At 34.9% G+C, this 22,336-nt stretch overlaps 1 protein-coding gene across 1 annotated transcript in view; it reads right to left on the minus strand.

Moving 5' to 3' along the window:
* Positions 1 to 661: 661 nt before the first annotated feature.
* Positions 662 to 22,336, minus strand: part of LOC143917744 (kinesin-like protein CG14535) — a 61,785-nt gene continuing 40,110 nt past the window's right edge. The window contains exons 4-10 of the mRNA XM_077439324.1: positions 9,700 to 9,793; positions 5,282 to 5,479; positions 4,973 to 5,191; positions 2,251 to 3,474; positions 2,023 to 2,199; positions 1,153 to 1,992; positions 662 to 1,101 (exon numbers count right to left, since the gene is read on the minus strand). Of these exons, the coding sequence (XP_077295450.1) occupies positions 662 to 1,101; positions 1,153 to 1,992; positions 2,023 to 2,199; positions 2,251 to 3,474; positions 4,973 to 5,191; positions 5,282 to 5,479; positions 9,700 to 9,793 (3,192 nt within the window). The remainder of the gene's footprint in view (positions 1,102 to 1,152; positions 1,993 to 2,022; positions 2,200 to 2,250; positions 3,475 to 4,972; positions 5,192 to 5,281; positions 5,480 to 9,699; positions 9,794 to 22,336) is intronic.

The following is a 22,336-nucleotide window of genomic DNA, read 5'->3' on the forward strand; positions in this document are numbered from 1 at the left end:
GAGATAGATGATTTTTTTTATTATTGAAGTATCAAAAGCAGTCTCCCATTGTAAATTCGGTAATTTGGTTTCCTTGCTAAGTAGGCTCCTCTTAAAGCTACAATATATATGATATTTTATTGTAATATAATTTTTATATATTTTTTTTACAATATGCGTAGAAGCAACTGTCTATAAAGTATTCTTTTGAACTAGAAGCTAATAATAAAAATCTGCAATTCGATGATTAAATTACCTTATTGATTAATATTTGATATAACTTGAGAGTGTCAGTAACGATGATATTTCCATTTATTTATTATTTTTTGCGTTCAAAAAATGAAATTTGCCACTTCTTGACCGTCGAGAATTCGCAGTTTGGATCTCAGCGTAGAGCTCACGTTGCTCAATGGATCTAGCCTCGTCGTGGTCACTGTGGTCAAAATTGACTTTTATATTGAAACAATCAATATAATTTACACAATCAACACAACACACACACACACACATATACACTAGTATGTTAATAAATACATCCAGCATGCGACGATGACGATGGAAAATGATTAATTGTTATAGGATTTGATACAACGCGAGAGCCATGCATCGATAGAAGTATGTAGAAGTGCATTATATTATATATATGTATACAGGTGTGTCGATTTTTCCGACTGTTAATGGTTTAGAAGTCGCTTATTTCCGCGTCGGTTTCGGCATTTTTACACGTAAAGGGATTTCTCAACCAGGAACAAAAGGATCTGTCATGCTGATGCTTGTATTTGGCAGTTGTATGAGCTCTGTTACCTCCGTGTCCATGCGACCTGTGCGCTTTTCTTATAGAGAAGGAATCGATGCTGGAGCTTTCGCTGTCTCGTACCACGCTGTCGTATCCTGATTCTGCTCTTCTGGATATGGCTGCTGGACTGTGCTTAGAAGTTCTGGGTGTGGAGTCGTGGCCGCTGTCGTACCCATCAGGCTTGCTCATGATTTTCGTCGAGCTCAAGCCGGAACTGATACTCATCAAGCGTTGATTCGATAAAGGTTCTATAGTGATGGGTAGAACGTGTGTTGTTTTTTCGATCATCTCGTTCCGAAGTGGTCTCACTTCCAAATGAAGCGAAGCTTTTTTAGATTCGTCGTATAGTAGCATGTCGCTCTCACAGTTCATGGTACTGTTCCCGTTGAGTCTGGATTCTTCTTTTAAATTAGGATTCGAAGCACCGTCTGGATGTCTGAGAGCTGCTATGTTCATGTGTTGCTCTGTGGTGAGTTTGGAATAGCGTTGAAACCTTCTGGCTAAAGGTTTATCAGGGAAAAAGTTTTGATTGTCAGTTGAAAAGTTCAATTCGTGCCAATCGAGCGCTGATCCAGGTCTCGATATGTTCTGTTTGCAATTTTCGCAAAAATTCTCTTGTGGTTTGTATGCAGGTTCACTGTATATCGAACTGTTGCAGTGAAAGTCATCTCCTCCGTATAGCATATCCGATAATGATAAAGATTGGCTGTAAGTTTGAGGTAACTTCAAATTCTGCTGGGATACGTTTCGATAGGTAGGTGAATTCTCAACGTTCGCCATTGCCAGCCTCGATTGGTACAGCTCGTGCAGTTTTGCTAATTCACTAAATTTTTTATCTTGCGATTCTAACTCTCTAAAGGAATTGAGGTATTTTTGGCTATTTCCGTAGTCTTTATTATCGTAATCGTTATTGCTATGAAAATTATACGCCTTCTTAAGGTAAGGATTAGAATGTATCTGTCTTTCTATATCACTAAACACAGACATGGAATCAGTGAAGGTCGAAACTACAGTTAGATTCTCTTGACTTAATATTCTCAAAGGATGTTCTACTATGTGTCCTTGATCTACTTCCGGCAATGGATTTTCTCTTATGCCCATACAATAAGCTATATCTTCTTCGGTGACTTGAAGGCAAGAGTCTTGCATAGGAACCGGTTCGAGTGGTTCTTCGACCTCGATAATCTCAAGAATTTCGTCATCGTCTTCGATAGGTCCTTTGCTCATGCCGTTTGCGTCTATTTCACGACTGTGATTCGAAATGAGATCATCGTTCATTCTCAAACGTTCCTTGAGCCGGACGTCTAAACTTTCCATGGATACTTCTCGACTACTTAGAGGTTGTATGAGAGGTAGAGCAGGTGGAATTTCAGCCATTTCTTCACTATCATCATCTTCATCAGCTTCTGCACTCAAACAAGGACCTCTCTGCATTCCTCTTTCATTACTTTTATCTAATTCTCCGTCTTCTTCACTTATTGTATTAGGATTAATAACATTTTTCAATCCTGTCCTAATGACGGATTCTTCTATTAAATTAGATTTAGTTGCATTTTTGACTAGGGGTGCTATTTTATCCGAACTATCATAATCGTCACAAGTTTTGAACTGTGTCAACTCTTTATACACGGTCGGTTGTTGTAACTTACTCTCCAGTTTCGGAGATAGTTTCCTTTGAATTTGAGTGGTTTGATTTTCGACCCATTTGCGTATCATGCTCTTCTTATGGCTGTCCATGTAGCCATATCCGATGCTTTCCCCCCCGTGACTTACTAATAGTTCTGCTTGGAGTGGTACGCTCGGAGCTTGCATGGGTCCGTCGACCCAAGTCTCCTTCTTTTTAACGTGATTGACTTCTTTCATGAAATGTCTCGCTTCGGCCACTTTCGATTTGGATATTCTGGGTCCGTCGATCCACTGCTCGTCACTGCTCGACGGTGGTAATAATTTATTAGAACCCTCGTCTGCGCTCGAGTGTTTTGACGGGTTTTTTCTTAGGGGGGATGATTTGGGCGTGAGTGCGTGCGATGGAGAAGATTTGACGGAATTCGAGGATTGGATAATGGTTTTTATGGGGGAGCCTTTTGGCGTTAATGCCTTGTGAGTGGGACTCCTCTCCTCGACCACCCTCTGTAATGTTGGCACTTTGCTGTATTTTTGCTCGGCATTAGAGCCTTTTAAAATCTTTCCCATTGAGCATCGATTATCTCCCGAGTTCAGATTTGGAATGTAGACCGGAGGATGCTCCCCATCGGTTGCATCGTCTGTATGACCCATGTATATGACAGTGTCTGCTGATAGGTCACTGCTCGATGGGTCTGGTTCGCTGCTGCTGGCTGCCTTTGGAGCTTCTTCTCCTGAACTGCCTCCAGAGCCGGAATTGAGAGTCGGGTTGAATTTAATCTTACGTCTCCGCATCCTGTGTATCCTTGAGGCAAGTTGTACCGTTGTCAGGGTGTCTGTGTAGTTCTGCATGTTCGGCGACACGTGTACGATCATGGCCGCGTGGCAAGTTAGAGAGCCGAGACACTCTTTTAGCACGTGAGTCACGTTGTGGTCCCTGTAGGGCAAGTGTTTCTGGCCGTTGAAAATTGCCAACAAAATGTTACCCAGACCGGATAATGGGATTCCGCCGCTAGACTTTCCCCGGTCCGAGTTTCCCAGATCAATCAAATGAAGCCTGCTGCGACCGCCGGCAACTGCAACAAAATCAAATGAAATGCATTGAAAATTCGCTTGCAAGCAATGAATGGATATATTTGTTTTTTTTTTCAAGTAAAAAGTACCTAAATATAAATTATATATTATATATTTTAAATTAATTTACATAACATACTATGATACCTACAAGTCTATTATAAAGGTATATGTTTATATGTAGAATCTTGCACAATATATATAGGCAGACTCATAATAAAAAGATAATACTAGTAAAAAATCGTATATGGTTCATCGAAGTCCCTTGATAGATATGTATATGTAAATAGTGCATATGTTACAGTTGAAGTGTACATATCTTCCAGTTGTAATATATTTTGACAAGTTGGAATATATAGCCAGCAGTATGGTTGGTTTATGTTTAGCACCGAGAGGCTACTGGCTTCAATCCCGTACTAATCTTTAATGCTGCTAGTCAGACTTGGATATTTGTGACTCAAGTCGATCTTTCCGTATCAGAGTTTGCCAATTTATCTGATTTCATTGTTGAAACGGTTCCTCCATTAAATTGGCAAAAACCATCTTACCCAAAAATCTGAATTTGATTTATGTACAATACGTAAAAAATTATGAACAAGTCTAAATCCATAGATGTCTCAATGGATTTATTAATTAATTAATTAATTATTAGATTCGTGTTCTTCAACCTCTCGAAATACAGCGATTCATGTAATAAAAATGCTGCAATGTTCGTAATCAATTGTCTAGGGAGGCGCATTGGGGTTTACCTGTTAGGCCTTCCTGGTATATATCTATGTAAAAATAAAATAAAATATTTCATCTAACCTGGTACCAACTACCGTTATAGTTGAAGTGTGTTTTCTCAGTTGTAATATATGTACATATGTTGACTAATTGAAATATATTCTGTCTAACCCACGTAAGTTGATTCATATAGTGAATTATGTACATTCCAACTGGTCAAAATATATTACAACTGAAAATACAGTTCAGTTATAAATTCGTACCAGGTTAGATGGAGATGTTAGGTTTTCGTGAAAACGTCACTCGATCAGTAAATTGAGTTGGAAAGTCACATTTTTGCTTTGAGCACATTTTTCGTAATACGGTACTCATTATTTTTATTCGTAATACCTAGCAAATGTTGTATTTTAAAACATTCGTAAAAACAGCAGAGCTGTCAAAACTTAACTGTTATATTACAACTAATGTACATTGTTGAAAGTGTATTTAAGTTTGTAGATTAATAATTTAATAATTGATTTGCATTCGAATATGAAAAACCTAAGGCGCCAGTTGGAACATATTACAACTGAAGATACACTTTGACTGTAACACATACACCATATATACATTCATATTATTGCTTATGTTCCGTTCTATTATGTACACAGTTTCATATTGAATAAAAATGTTATCAAATGGGTTGGTTTCATTAGAAAAAATATCATCTATCTGTAAATTGAATGTATCTAGAGAGCAAAAAAATAATTTATTACTTAAAAAGAAGTACAATACCTGCACCCTTTTGTCCGACGCTGTATTGGTATACGTGCAACGTATACAGGAGATGGCTGTCTCTTCCTTCTTCCTTTCCAGGGCCTCTGTTTGCGAGGGCCGCGTCCAAAAAGAAGGCTGCCTTCTCCGCATTCTGTACTCGCAATTCAGATTGATTTTGCAGTTGAGTGCCGAACAGGGGATCGTCACGCAAGTATACACCCGGAGATTGCTCCGTATCTGTCCAAGCGAAACACGAAAATTGCCATCAAAATGAGAATCTGTATGAGTTTTCCTATATATTATATAATATATAGAAGTGTAGCCAACCTGTGGCATGCGCTGCTAACAAGTCTCGCAACTGGTTGGTATGTCCGCATAGTTCTACGGCACTTGCTCTGACGGAAAATCTCGTACCGCAGCGAGCGCGACGTTCGGCTATGCCTCGGAAAAGCCACGATATTGCACAGGGGATGGCACCTAAGCCTCCCGGTGTCGCGGCACTTCCCACCATTGTGTAGGATTTTCCTAAAAATTTCAAAAAAAAAGAGAACGTTTTGAATGCAATTTCAGCAGAAAGTTGTCTCGTTGAAATGAATGAAAATGCAAAAAAATAATCTTCAAAGTTTTGTTAGTGGGTTTCGTGTTTAAAAATTCATAGTTTTTTCAATGCTATTACTTTTTGGTGGAAACCACTTTGAACGCTTTTCACTTTTGGAATAAATCGCTTTTGTGGTGAGTAAAGAGCGCTCTCTTAACATGGTTGGAAATTAAATGGGGAAACTTTAACTCACAACCCGGAGAGATTGGATTGAGAGTAAAGCTCGCACGCTCAATGAAAGGAGCTTTTATCTGTTTTTTTTTTCTTTTTTTAAATTTAAGGGTAAATAATTTTGGAAACTCTAAACGAGATATTTTTTTTACTGGCCTCTTATTATCAAATATATCAAAGTAAATATGGTTTTGGTATAATTCTAATGAATTACATATACATATATTGTATGTATGTAATAACTCTTAATATAAACGTATTTTTAAATCGTAAATTATTCTAAGTTTAATTTCTATGTAGAAACGTAATGTAAAAACATATAATATTCCATAAATAAGAATATTTAAAAATCATATAAAATAAACAAATGAAATGTCTATAAATGAAAAATTGACGGAAAGCATAATATTCCTTATTTTCATTTGGGTAATTCAATCATAAATAGTAATAAAATATGTAAATTTCTGAAGTCTTTTTTATTACAAACTTTTTATAAGCTTCATTTTGTTAGTTCAGCAAGATTATTGCCCGTCAAAAATTTGCGGTCTGATTTTAAACCATTTTCACTCTTTAAATCGCTTTGATATTTTATCGATATACTGGGGGGGGGGGAGCTAGTATTGAAGTAAGCTAAATAAAAGTAAAATGTCTTCGACAATGAAGCTAGGAGAGCTCAATAATTAATGATAAAATTAAAATTACATCGGAATCTTGTGTCAAATCGAAGCGATGACAGCTAAATCTATCCAAAAGTGACTTTCTACCACCCCTCAAAAATTCAATTAAACTGTGGGAAAAGTTACTATTTTCTCTCTCATCCCATATAAATTTAATATTTCCAGGTAATATGGTTTATCATATACGTTTTTCATTTACTAATAGATTAATTCTGACATATTTCTACTCAAAATATTATTCGTGTGTCTGACAGGTATGTGTGAACTTTTCATATTAAATTAATTTAATGACATTTTATATGAAATGAATTTAGATTATCGTGGAATGCATTTATACGAACAGTGAATTGTTATGCGAGAATCATCGCGGTAGACGGGGTCGGAAAAGTTTGTCAATTTTCCCGAATCTGCGAAGGAACATGACAAATCTTTTGCGTAGCTTTCACGTCGACCCGAGCAGGGTACGCGATTTACATCGCGTAATCATCAATTTACATGCAAACTCGGCTTGTTGAAGACGCAAAACGGTGCATGTCTGCACATCCGACCCCAGCCACCCCTCGGGCGAATCTGCAGGTAGAGAACGGCTCAAGCAAAAGGATTGCAGGGTGGCTGCTTGTCCCATCCACCACCGTCGTTTGGCTAACGAACGGAAGCAAAAGAAAACGTCCCCAACTTTTACCCGAGAGGTATAAAAAAGTATTTGATGATATGTGAGGACGGCATTTTTGTTCGGCCTTTGAAGTTTTTAATATTTGTTTTGACATCGTATGACATCATATAGCTTCGAACTCACTTAGCGGACGATAAAATTTTCTATAAGATAAAATCGATCGTTACTCCTTTAAGAAATAAATCTTCTATAGGGATTATTTAATTTTCATTATAGTGATTTAAATTTAATCATTGATATAATATAATAGTACGATTGGTGTTTAAGTTTTACATCATTAAGTTGTGTGTTATAACTACATATACATATGTATATGCAAGATTATTCTCCAATCCTTTGTCTTCTCGCTTGCTTTTCAATTCGCGTGTGAGAAGTAAGCTAGAGTATAATGCGATTGTGTGGAATCCGCATGAAGCAAATTACTCTCTGATGATTGAGAAAGTGCAAAAAGCATTTCTTCGTTTCCTATATAGGAAAGAATATGGGTATTACCCATATCTCTACCCCACTCCTTTCCTTTTGGGCATGCTTGGGTATAATTCCCTTGAATTTGGAGAAACTTCTCATTAATTCGTTTCGTTCTCCTGCTCTTACGTGGTAATACGTCATGCCCGTTGTTGGAAATTACTCTAACCCATTTATCTGGTAGTCTGCGCTCATCATTGTTTTCATGATTGATTGTGATTTATGAGTGAAATTTTGATTAACTCTCTTCCATTTGGGCCTTACAGGGATGTTTTGTATTTGTAGTTGTTTCTTACATATTTATTGAAACTGGCTGTAGGTGCAAGGCATTCCTTATGCTATATTTTATTTGATATTTTTACTTTATCTGTTATTATTAAATGCTATTTTTTATGTTTATGTATGAATGTATTTATGTTTATGTTTAATTGTTATTTTGTTTTTTTTCTTTTTTGCGTTATATTTTTTGACCATTGTGGCGCTTTAGGAATTCCTGTTATGCCACAATGGTCTGTTTAAAATAAATAAATAAATATGTATATGAATGTGGTATAGTATTCAGAAGTACATATAATCGAACAAACTTTGTTTTTTTTGTATTATATGTTTCATTTATCAATAATAATTTAAAATTAAAACAAATTATTACATAAAATTTTTGAAATCAATTAAAATACATTTTATTGAGTATTATGGTAGATTTATACTAGGATGAATCATGGTTTCGATTCTCTACCGAATGAAGCTAAATGTAACAATATATACAGTAATAGATCAATTAATTGATTTTACGATATTTTTAATGTCTATTTTGAATTGATTCGGAACACCTTTTATAGTTTTTCAAGGGTGATAAATGAAAGGAGGGTATTATTATATTATAAATCGAAAAAATATGAATTTAATGTTGAAATGGCAATAGGCAAACTATGTGGCTAGAAAAATGGACGAAGGGTGGCTAAAATAAGTCATAGAATAGATTATTATCAAATAAGTGTAGAACGTATGCTTGGCATAACGAGAAGAGGTAGAAAATAGAATACGTGGGTGACAAGTATGAAAAAGGTGGTTGATGTAATTATAAGAGTAAAGAGATTGAAATGACTAACTATGGACGAAAGAAGTGATCGAATGGTGCTCGAGAGAATGTTAAAGGGTAAAAAGAAGACCGCAAGGAAAATGGGTAGATGAAATTAGGAAAATGTGTGGGGTGAGATGGATGAGAGTTGCGCAAAATAGAGTGTTGGAGAGGCCTTCATCCAGCAATGGATGGCAAATGGCTGTAAATGAAAGCTTTGATATGGAAATTAATATACATATACATATGTACATATGTATATGTATATTAATCGGAGTTATGTACATACATAGAAAGGTTAGAATCAGTTTCAGATATTTCTGAATCATTGGTATTTGAATTTTTGCACAGAATATCGACTTCTGTACCATCAAGATTATTGGTGTTGAAGCATTTCTTAAAAGAGTACTCCAATATTGATTCCGGAAGTGATTTATTTTAGCTTACAAAAAGGTGTCAATAGATTATCTATTCGCAAATAAACCTCATACCATATCCATAAATAATCCACAAATTGTTAATATGTACATATTTATGGGATTTTTTTTTTTTAGAATTATCTAGATGTTTTATTGCATGAAAAAATCTAAGTTTTCAACACTATGTTCTTTCCCGATGAGAAAGAGTAGTCTGTATTTAAAATTAGATCAGGTTTGTCGAGTGGTCGTCTATCTGTACCAGCGTCTGTGTCTGTGGAGAGATTAAGCTTCTCGGTACAGTGGCGTCTACCATTTAAGGGGTGTCGGGGGAAGTTTCTCCTTTCTTCAATAATAAAAGGGATTTGGTTAAAGCGCAGCACTATTATGATCCACCCGCTCGGGTATCGTTTACAGGATTGTCTGTGTATTCGCGGAAGATGAGACGAAAATCTCCCCGCTAGTTGGATATGTAAGAGGATTATAATGGGAAACGATTACATTAGAGAAAATTCGGTAGCTCAGTGATTCCACCAGAACGAACCCATTTCATTAGAACGAACGGAGATTGCAATTCCGCAGACGACTATAGTCGAGATGTGAAGTTTATGGTAATTACAAATTTTAAGTGGTGCGGTATAAAATTGTTTAATTAAATTTTTCTTACCGAGGCCTGTGTGTCCGAAGCAGAAAAGACAACCATCTGATCCGTTGATTACAGCATGTATCACGTCGGTCAAAGCACTTGCTGAAATTTCCGTCTGAAACAAATCAAAAGAAAATCTTCAGATGATTTTGATTTTAAACAAACTTGATTTAATTACAAACATATGTACATATGAAAGGTGTTAAGAGGCCTGGACCCCAGCGCCTTGTCCATACAAACGTATTAGACTTTTCCCGTCCTCAATTATGGCACTAGAGAAATTATTTTTTAATATGCTATGGATATCCATCCACCATAGGCAAGGTTTAATTTTTTTGATTAATTGATTTTTGATTAATTTGATTTTTTGATTAATCAAAAAAATAAAACCATGCCTATAGTGGATATAAATTTCGTGTTTCAGCTTCTCGAAATACAGTGATTTATGTAATAAAAGTGCTGCATTTTTTGTAATTAATTGTCCAGGAAGGCACATTGGAGTCTTCTTGTCAAGCCTTCCTGGTATATTTATATCTATGTAATAGAGTGAAAAAAGTTACAGGCGTTTAAGCAATTGAAATCTGATATGGCAAAAAGTCAGAAGAGTCTAAACAAACGCTGGATAAACATCTGGCACTTTTTCGTGGGAGAGTTTTCAAACGCGTCTTACACGATATTTTCGCACCATCGTAATGGTGGAGGATCCATTTACTTATATTGATGACCAAAATAAGAAATATGGAAAAGTATGAAAACGATCGGATGATGGGCAAATTTTTTTCCTGAATTGTAACCGTAAGTGTAACATAAAAGAGGTTTGTCAAAATAAAATAAAATATAAGAAAAGTAATTCCAGCAGGTTTAATTCGAGCGAATCAAACTTTAAATCAAGTCCAAATACAACGTAGTGTATTTGTCCTAAAATCTTTGCCGAAACTTTCCGCTAAAGTAAAACACGCTTTGATCTCATGAAGTTGATGGGTCTCTCATGCGCAATTTAAAAGTAAAAACTCGCCTCGCTCTCAATGGCAACCCTTTTTGCAATGAAACGTGACAGAAATACGTACATACATCATGTAATGCACACACATCCTCATACGGAAGGTATATACATAAATGATGTATGTGTAATATATAGTCCTTGTCTACGTACCGAGCAACAACAACAATAGAAGCGTGATTTAATATCGGGCATTGTTCGAATGTACGTGTTTCGGAGCAGAAGTGACGCGTTGACAAGACTAATTTGTTATACCTGGGGCTTATCTCGTCGCACAACCACTGGATCGGCCATCAATATGCCCCAATTTATGGCCAATAGGAGTAGATTCGATGAAAGAGAACCGTCTATTGACGTGCCCGCACAAAGGCTCTCTACGTCGCTGTGTAAACGCATTATTAAACGTGATTTAGGTGAACTTAAGCACGAACTGTTGTGACGTAAATTCATACGAATTAAATTGATTTATCGTAGTACAAGTGTGTGAGTTCATTTATTTTCGTGTCGGACTATTATGCATGCACGCAGTTCTCAATTTGCACGGCTATTTGGTTCTAATGCAAAATATTTTAAAATTCATCTATTAAATGTGTACATGTTTAATAGGGGTTTGCTACAAATGATTGCAAACCCCTAGATGACATTTCGATGCGCAGATGAAATTTCGATGTTCATTGATGATTGGCAATTCTTAAAATTGAGTTGGATCTTTCGGGCAAGTTTAAAATGGCAAAAGCCGAGACAAAAGTATGAAATGAGCATGCAGCGAAATAAGTATGCGCCCGCTTGGTTTGCATTCGTTTGTAGCGCAGGGGTTTGATAGTTTCATATTTAAGGTAGTTTTCTATATTAATTTACTAGTGGTTTTACCCGGCTTCGCTCGGTATTTAGCCAGCAGCATAGCTCGGTCGTTAAGCTTCTGCCTAACACCGAGAGGCGCCGGGTTCAATCCCATGAGTTGACCTCGATTGAAAATAATTTTTTTCTGAGTATATATGTAGTGCTGCTGGTCATATTTGGATATTTGTGACTACAAGTCGATCGTTTCCTATCAGAGTTTGCCAATTTTCCTGATTTCATTGTTGAAACGGTTCCCGATTAAATTGCCTAAAAACATTCCTACCTACTATGTCACCACTATTTGAGTATGATTAATGTACATTCAAATGTATGCACAATTCATAGATGTCTCGTTCAGCGACTTGTGTAATAAAAGAGCTGCATTGTTTGTAATTGGCCAAGAAGGCGCATTACCTATAAGGCCTGGTATAAAAAATGTAATAAATAAATAAATAATAAACCGCTTAAACATGGCTAATCTAATAGTAAACATTTTATTAAATTTATTTGAATAGTTTTTTTTTATTTAAATCGTCTTTTCAAAGCCGTGTCGTCAACCGTGTGACTTTCTTGTCTCAAAGAAAGTCACGCGCCAAACTGGGAGACCGAAAATTGGTAATTTATTACCAAAATGCACGAGGTCTCAGGACAAAGCTGGCTGCGTTTAATTCAGCCGTTTCTACTACATATTTGTGATGATATGGTAGCACTAACGGAAACATGGTTGACTTCATCATTTTTTGATGCTGAATTTTTGATTTTTCCTGGAGGCTGCATCGTCGCGATAGAGTAGATCGACGTGGTGGTGGTGTATTATTTGCTTGTCGTGATTGGTTTCGGTCAGTCCGGATGACAAACTCTATCTGGTGAGGACTTATGGAATTCATAACTTGAAAATCATAATCGAGAAAGAATATTACGAAATACAAAAACCTTGTAAACATAGAATGAATTCAAGACGATAAACGATATATAATAATAATAATTATTATTTTTAGTTGTTTGTGTATATATATGTTTTGTTTTTGTTATGTCTAATTTATTATTTTGTTTCTTGTCTTTTCTGTTATATTTTTGACCATTGTGGCGCATTAGGAATTCCTGTAATGCTACAACGGTCCAAACTTTAAATAAATAAATAAATAAAAACCAACTGGCTATCGTGGTTGTCAATAAACAAATTTCCTTGACTACACAATGGCACTTCATACTTTCTTGTCGATAATAAGAATTACGAATAGTATTATTAAGAGGTTTTTTCCCGTTTTTTTCCACAGTAATCTTCCCGGACATGCATACAACAAGTTTTAAAAGTTCTATCGTAATCGGTTCGGTAGTTTAGGAGCCTATTCGAGACAGACGGACAAACATTAAATTTTATATACATAAATATATAGATAAATTTATTAAGCTTAAATTCATAGTTCTCTCTTTGGGATAGCCTTTAATGTCACCATGGTAAAAAAATAATAGCTCATATATTTTGAAATCCATGTGGCTATTTACTTACAGTAAAAAAATGATTTCAGAAGTAGGTCACTGGCAAAAAATGTTGAGAAACATCACACACCACTGTGTATATATAGTATATTATTTCATGGAAATAGTTTTCGGTGAAAACTTGTCCGTACACACACGGCATTGGCGCACTTTCCCATTACTGGGGACGAATAAATTGAAAAGCTCACTAGCCGGACACGGGTTGAGGGGTGGAAGATTGAGCTTAAAATGCGAACGGCCCGGGATTAATCTACGCTAATCCTGGCGATATTCTAAAATCTAAATGCAAATCCAAAGGGTACGTGGTCGCGGCGGACACGACCTGAAGTCGGTTAAAATAACTACGCGCCGTAACCGTTAAAACCGTTCGGACCGTGTATAAACTCCATCTTCCTTTTATCCCCCCGCCACCCCCTCGAATCCACCCCTGACATCGTAGGTGGTCTTATTTTATTGCTTGTTCTTACGTTGGTTCAATTAATTGAACGTTTCAATTATCGAGAACAATTTAAATGCTAGAGCTCGTTAAATGGATGAAAATGTCTGCTTATGTATGTATATGAAAATAGCAAGACTAAAAAATATATTAGATAATCTTATTATAAAATTCAATATATAAACAGTATCCAAAGTACGAGAGTCAGTTCTTTATATAAATTCATCAAGTCAGAACATCAGACTCCGTCAGTATTGTTAGAATATCAAACCGAGTCAATCAGTGCAGTAAATTATTATAAACAGTTCTAAGCGTCTCTTACAGTCATCCTTCCAATATTGAAGTTTTCTTTATAAATATCTATTTTATGTTTAAATTTGGAGCATTGTCGTCCATTACTTTGGAGCATTACAGGAGTCCCTAATGCGCCACAATGGTCGAACAAATACAGAGAAACGAGATAAATAAAAATATATACATATGTACATATGTATGTATATACAGACAAAAAAAAACATTTATACATAATCATAAGCCAGCAGTTTGGCTTAATGGTAGCGTATATAATTAGCACCACTGAGGTCGAAGGTTCGAATCCTCGTCAAACTGCCGGTTAGGTTTGGGGGTTTTGTGACTCCAAATCGATCGTTTCTCTATCAGAGTTTGCCAATTTTATCTCATCATTGTGAAACGGTTCCTGAAAATTGGTATTAGATCATTTCCTGTTGTCACAAAATCTGTGTGTATAATTTGTAAAAATTATGCACAGTAATCTGAAATCTATAGATATCTCTATAGACATCTATATAATTTTGTGTTTATTATTTGTATAAAAATTGTAATAATAATTGTACACAAAAATCTAAAAATAATCCATAGATGTGTCTATGATTATAATTTCTGTACTGATTAATTTTTATATGCTATGTATTCTGATTGTATATGTATTATTGTATTTCTGACCGTTATCGTACACTCGTCGCATTGGAGCGATCTGTAATGACGAGTGTATATTGATTGTAACTATAAAATAAGAAAAAAAAACAATAGCAGATAAATTAAAAATATAAAATAATAAAATTCAAAGTAGGGAATGTCTTGCACCTACATAACATACATATAGCCAGTATCAATATTGTATTAAAACCAGCCGCAAATGTAAAACATCCCTGCGAGACCCAAATGGAAGAGAGAACAAAATTCCACCCATACATCACATTCAATTATGAAAATAATGATGAGCGCAGACTACCAGATGAATGAGTTAAAACAATCTTCGATAATCAACGCTCACTGAGTTGGAAAATATCATATTCAGGCTCAGAAGAAACGATTTAATTAATAAGTCTGATAACTCTTAGAATTTAAGCCATTAAATGTACATACATACTATATATGTACATACTATATGTACATATATTCCATGCCTTGGAGAATTTAAGCTAAAGGGGGGGGGGGACTTAGTATTAAATATAGTATTGTTTTATTTAAAAAAAAATGTTCAAAAGTATTGCGTTTTATTTTCTGCTTATACTATTGCTTCAAGAATAAATCTGATCGTAAAACGTCCTTCACGCATAATTCGTTCCATTTTATAACAGTTTTTTTACTATATTAATCCATTATCCTCCATTTTGAATCATTTCCGCGTACATTTGAACCCAAATCAACGCACATATTAGTTTTTTCGGAATGTTTGTAGGTCGTCCCGTTTTATGTGACCGTCACTGTATGTAGTTAAATGTTGAAGTTCATTTAAAAATTAATTAATTTTCATAAATATCGTATCTAACACGATCAAAAATTTCATTTCGGTTTGACACTATATATATTTATTATATCATAATATTTTTGGTGTCTCCAAAGATCTTAAAATAGGCAGTAAAGAGAAACTACTAAAGATTCGTGATTATGATAAGATGAATTCTTATTAAACTTGTTTTTGACTTTATATAATAATAAGTTATCTCTATATTGAGTTAGTCAAATATGTGATAGGCATATAAAATGTGTTATAATTAAACTTGTCATAAAATATAATACATATGTACATATAATATATGCATAAACCATTATCTTTTATTATTTATTAAATATTTATTTATTTGAATTGTATTGGATGTGTGAAGATTATTAATACATTTGAGATACATTGTATAATAATAAAATCAATAGCAGTTTATGTGAAGCTTTAGATGGAGTAAAATTTAATTATACTTTTTCATGACACTAAAAGGAAAATAATTAAGTGGACTCTCGCTCGGTTCCTTGCAGGATTAAGCACCACGGATACAACAACCTTCCACCTCTAAGCTTTAGCTTAAATGGTTTAAGTGAGTCCCCTCACTATATACAGGTACGCTAAATTATTTTCAGGAGAGGTTTGCAAGTGCATATAAAGAAAAGTGCGATATTTATATGTATAGGTATAGAACGAGCTTTAAGCACGCGCATGTGAAATTTGATAAGTGATAATCTTTCGTCGAGAGATCGGTCTGTATTTGGTGAGCATGTGAGTGCTGAAGTTCTCTTCAAACACCTATCCCCCCCCCTAACCGGGGTGTTTTTATTTATTTTTATTTTAGGAAACGAGGTCTAGGGGGGTCCTATGTCAGTCAACAGAGGCTCGATTGACTGGGCTTAGCGCGCGAGTGCCGCGACCCAAAAAACGAAAACAATAACGAAAATCCTGTTTACCGCCGGCGGAAACTTTTCACTGATTCCACAGGAAGCGGCCGGAATCACGTGCGTACACGGGAGGGGGCGAAGCCCACCCCCAAAGGGCTGGAAAAGGGGGGCGAAGCCCGCTTCCCGAACATCTCCCCCCCGACCCGCCCCCGGCGCAGCCTGACAGAGCTCCACGGATCAACTCAGATAATTTAATTCTAACACCAGGGGTTGTTTTCAAACTCGGCAACGGCTAGGGCTACCTACTGGCAATTTCCTGCACTATCGATTATCCTTTGTGGAAATTGTGTATTTTTAAACCATTTGAACCCAGAGCTCGCGTGAAAACACATGTCCCATGTGCCCAGGACTATTTTTTCGTTTATTTTCCAAAATCTTTGAGTTATTTCATGGGAAATATTTTTTATAGGATAGGGATGGATAATTAATTGATTTTTCAACATTTTTAATTTTTTTCAAGGTGGTGTCGTGAATGACCTTTGGGGATAATGAAACATGTTTTTTAAAATAAAAAAAAAATCACAATGGAGTCACATAATCAGTTATAATACTTTCTCACTGGTTATTTGTAATATTATTGTTAAGAAATTTATAAAATTAATTTTAAAAATAACAAACACGCATCTCTTCGATAAAATTATATTTTCAAATCGCATAACATAGCACACGTAGGTACATATATTGTGACATATACACATCGTCAACAAAAAAAAGGGTGCACCCTTTTAAAAGAAGAAATGTCATAAACGAGATTTTGGGTTCAAAAGTCGTAAAAACAAAATACATGAAGACAAAATAATTAATTATTATGATACGGTACAAAACATTTGTCATGCAATGGAATTTCACAGTTACCACAAGCGGAAAACGTTTTATTTTTACAGTGTCCACAATTTCTCCTTTTCTGTTTGACCAATATCAAATGTCTTCCAACTTCCTTTTGATTTTGATTAACTTTGCCGGGTCTGAATGGGACCAATTGTTTTCGTTTTTGACCACAACACTTGCACAACGTCTCTGTTACCTGTCTGATAAATCCTAATTTATCAAATTTACAACCAAAACTTTTGCTTAGAATCCAAGCGTTATTCACAGCTACATCGATGTTCCAAAACAGAATAGGCATGTACCATTTTTTCCCTCTAATACTTATATTATAGTTAGAAATATGGTTATCCATTTGATCAACCCCACCCATATATTTATTATACATATTTATACTAAATGGTTGATTGATTTCCACCCTACTTTTTTCTTTAACCGAATATCAGTTTCCAGGGGTGGTAATATGTATGTATGTGGAATCCGGAAGTTGAGACTCGTCCCAATTATCAATTTCTTCCCGTATCTCTGCAGTAGTAAAATTGCATTCTCTGGAAAAAAATATGTGTCATTATCCCAAGGAGTCATATACGACTCCGTCGACTTTTGATTTTTTTTTTCAGGAATATGAGATATATAAACGCAATTTCTCTTATGCATATTATACAATAAGTCCTACTGTATTAGAAACATTAAGATAAATAAAAAATATGTAAAAATATAAAACTTACGTATGTTTTCTCTTCGACATATCTGCAAGTCGAAAAGCGCTCGATGTTATTCCCTCAAAACTCCAAAAGGAACTGATTTAATTTCGTGTGACTTTCTTAAAATTCATCACCAACATCTAACCAAGCGTAACGAAAGGTTTTACGGCCGGCCTGAGTGATCCCTTTATTTTACGACGCAAAATTGTAAAATGCCGTGAATGACCGCGCTGGCATACATCGTGTAAGTTCATAACTGACCGCGTGGGTTCAAATGGGTTAAGCGATGCCGCAGTCTAGTTAGTGCTGGATATACAAATATCATAATTTGAATGTGTGATCTGGGCTCAATGCTCGGATTAGATCATTAATTTTCAATTACAACTATCTGACTCATCTGTCTAGACGTATTATTTTTTTTTCAAAAATAGCAAACTTAAAATAACTTAATTCAATCATTGCCATTTATTATGCGGCTTATATTGTTGTATTCTTTGTATATGTAATTTAACTTAATGGAGTAAACCCTCGTGAAATTTTTTCACGTTCTCAACTTTGCGAATCTTTTTTGTGCAATATAAAAAAGCAATCTCGTAAAATTTAGTAATAGTAGACATTAAACTGTTGTTTACTGTCGTTAAATTTTATGAGTTTGTACAAAATATATTCATGAAATTGTAGATGTCAAAAATTACTCACGAAAGTTTTATGTTGAAAATAACATCAAAAAAATGTATATCAAAATGATTAGTAAATTTAAAACAATTAAATGCATAATTCCACGCGAAATATCTTGCGTAACATTAAATATAATGGCTTTTGCCTTCAACAATATTTAAAATACTGTTGCCCTGTAATATTCCAAGATTCAGGACATTTCGAATTAAAAGAAGTGATAACAATTTGTGAATGAAGTTAAACAGATATAGTGTTTTTGGAACTGAAAATTGGAATTCCGCCACTTTCAAATATAACGTTTCATATTATAAAACTACATACAAACATATGTACAAATTATTTGAGCATTCGTGTACAAAACGGATTCCTTTCAGTATATTTTAATTCTAAAATGGACATGCAAGCACTTATAAAAGTTCTAAAGATCATAATTAGGTCATCATTAGACAGAATCGTTTAATGAAAAATAGTTATATCAAATATACAACTCTATCAATTAATAATAGATAAATGTCAGTCATAGGAATTTTCCTGTTGTTTTTTCAGACCATAAGATTGAGAAATGATCGTATCATATGTATGTATGTATGTATATCTTATTATCTTACATCATTCAAAAGTATGAATTCACTCGTTTCAATATATGTATATACCAGCAGCGTAGACTATATTATGGTTTCGGGCAGGGTGGTCACGGGTTCGAGTCCCACTAGAGTCCCGCTGCTGGCCAGACCCTGATTTTTGATTCCAGGCCGATCGTTTCTTACCAGAGTTTGTCAATTTGTCTGATTTTAATTGAAACGGTTCCTGTAAAATTGGCCTCACCTTTCCTATCTCTCTGGGTAATCTCAAGTTATTCAGTGTCTTGAGTTTCACCAATTTGATTATAAAAATGTATCCATAGATGTTACCATGGATGTTTGTATGAATTATATGTATAAATAAATGCTTATGTACATTGATTGTATTGTATCTGTATAAGTGCACTCGTCGCTTTGGAGCGATCTGTAAAGGCGAGTGTTCATGTTCTATGAAATAAAATAAAAATTTAATTATCATATTTATTTATATAATAACACTATTCTGTGAGTGTATGTGTGATAACGCTCGTCGTACTATAATAGTCGTTTCTTCGACATATGTACGTCACAGTTAAAACACTGCCAAAAAATCGTACGAATATAAAATAACACATCAAAAAAAACTTCTATATATACTGTTTGATACCAATGTTTCCTCTAGGGCAATAAGTTTCTGAGAATTTAGCGACATCAAATTGAAAATTTATTTAATTAATTAATTTTCCTATTGGTGATTTATATTGTGTATATGTATGTAGATTTAATATAAATATTAAATTAAATATATTTAAATATTTAAAAAAAATACGACCACCTGCGGCTCGAACACAAGACCGACACAGTTCTTTAATTTTCACTTTATCCAAGTACGTAGTAACAATAGATTAAGTTTTGTGATCATGCGAAAATTCAAACTCGAGATTTTGACTGATTCGAACTCAGAATCGATTACTGATCACGTTTTCATGATCTGGAAAAAATGTGTGTGTGTGTCTGTGGATTTTTTGAACAACTTTAGTCCTATCAAACTGAAACTTAGTATCGGTTATTGAAATTCTTATCGTCATGACGAAATTTTTTTTTCAAATTTTTAAGCTGACCGGAATTGGTACCTCCCTTTATAGGTATCCTCTTTTTTTAAGTTTTTGAATTCAATTATCTCCCAAGCCCCTAACTGAATCGGACTGAATTTTTTTTACATGTATGTAAGTTTTAATCAATGGCTTAATATGCCATTACCCATGCAATGCTATTTCATCGGGCACAACAATAGTACATATGTACATGTATATAACACGGCATTTTAACATAAAAACATTTAATACGATTTCTTGGGTTTGGTGCATCCGCTCTAAAATCGCCAAATTAACAAAACGGCAGCTTTAAACGTAATTCTCGTTTTCTCGAATGATAGATTGCACATCAGATGACGAGTAACCTTTCGATGTGCACATATGCAATTATTAAAATTGAGTTGGATCTTTCTGGCGAGTTTAATAAGGCAAGATTCGGAACTTATCGAATCTTGCCTTATTAAACTCGCCTGAAAGATCCAACTCAATTTTAATAATTGCATCTGTGCACATCGAAAGGTTACCCGTCATCTGATGTGCAATCTATCATTCGAGAAGACTAGAATTGCATTTAAAGCAGCCGTCCGTTAATCTGTCGTTCAATTTGTCTGGCGATTTTAGAGCGGATGCACCGCATCCCGATTTCTTATATGATTAATAATCAATCAATACAGTCCTAAAATAAGCTACATATATAAAAAAGACTTTCATATAAAATGTATGTATTGAAATAATATGTACGTATTTAAATAATGTTTTTGCACAGGAAATTCGTGTTTCAATTTTATTGAGATTAAATTTTTAATGCATCCAAGAGATTCAGATATACCCAGTGGCGGCTCGTCCATACGCACTGCGGTACTGCAGCACCCCCAAGGAAATTGAGAAAAATTTAATATTATTATATACACAAATGTATGTATATTATATGTCTGTATCAATATTATTTAAGCGTGTATTAACAAATGTATGTATCAATATTATTTAAGCGTGTATTAAGCTCGCCCGCACACCGATACATCCAATAATGATCATACATCGCGGTACTAATATCAGAAAGTGAGGCATCGTTTATGATTTTGTGCAGTACGGTTTTCGATGGAATATACCGATTGGGCGAAGGAGGGGCGCGGGGGCAGCCAGAAGCTTGGTCCGTACTGCACTCCCAACAGTTACTATACACATTTCTTGTTGCGCTCGACACGCTCCTCACTTTTCCTCATTTCTTCTGCACCTTTTGTCTTTCCTTCTACACCTCTTACACTTTCTACCTTTCTACACGTCACTTTAAGTATTTAAGATGGTATCAAAATCAAGAGAAGCTGAGCCAATGTTTTCAAGAACTTAAATATTCTTCCGAAAATACTGATAAAACAATAACAGATTCTATAATTTACTGAATACAATTTTTTATTTTAGTCAGAACTTTTTCACAAGTTAATGCCGCATCTAGAAATTATTTATAACCAAATGCAATCTAGTAATATCGATGCATTTTCAATTAAAGAAAACTTAAAAAGTTTTACTAATGTCATTATACAAATATGAGATTCTTAAAGCGAATAGAAGCCAAAAATATGTGATATCGCACATATTATAGGAGCCAAAAATATGTGCGATATTATTATTAAGGATATAAAAGGAAGATATACTTTTGTTAGTATATTATGTTAATAGTAAAATATAATCCAAATAAACATTTTTTTTTATTTTTAATCATCCGCAGCACCCCCAGATATCTTATCCACGAGCCGCCACTGGATATACCTCTACATACATTTTTCGAATCACAATATCCCAATATTACATACAAAATGCAAAAGTAATATTGGAATATTGTGATTCGAAAAATGTATGTAGAGGTATATCTGAATCTCTTGGATGCATTAAAAATTTAATCTCAATAAAATTAAAACACGAATTTCACCCCTGTGCAAAAACAGACGGAAGGAGAAAACCCTTTGCCAGCAAATGTTCCGAGAATTGATTGTCAACAGAGGCAGGTAGATATGTACGTGAGGTACAGTATACTCGGTGAAAGGATTTACCTGTCCGTCCGTGTTGTCCTAGCTCGACGTCCCAACTTTAAATTCCCCGTTTGTTTAATGTCCGTTCGGATCCGCAAGGGTCTCCAACACCCCTCGAAATACCTCCACATCGAACGAGCATACACACATATGTAATCTTTAATTCATCGAAATTATAACGAAAAATGAAAACTTTTGCTATGTCTTCAAAGGAAAGGGTTCCCGGTCGAGGAGTTTGTATGCGAAGTGGCAAAGTTGCAAAGTACACAGCTTAATCATATTTTGGCAATGGTGACCAAGTTAACC

This window comes from Arctopsyche grandis, chromosome 10 (genome assembly GCF_051622035.1).
Source record: "Arctopsyche grandis isolate Sample6627 chromosome 10, ASM5162203v2, whole genome shotgun sequence".
Lineage (NCBI taxonomy): Eukaryota > Metazoa > Arthropoda > Insecta > Trichoptera > Hydropsychidae > Arctopsyche > Arctopsyche grandis.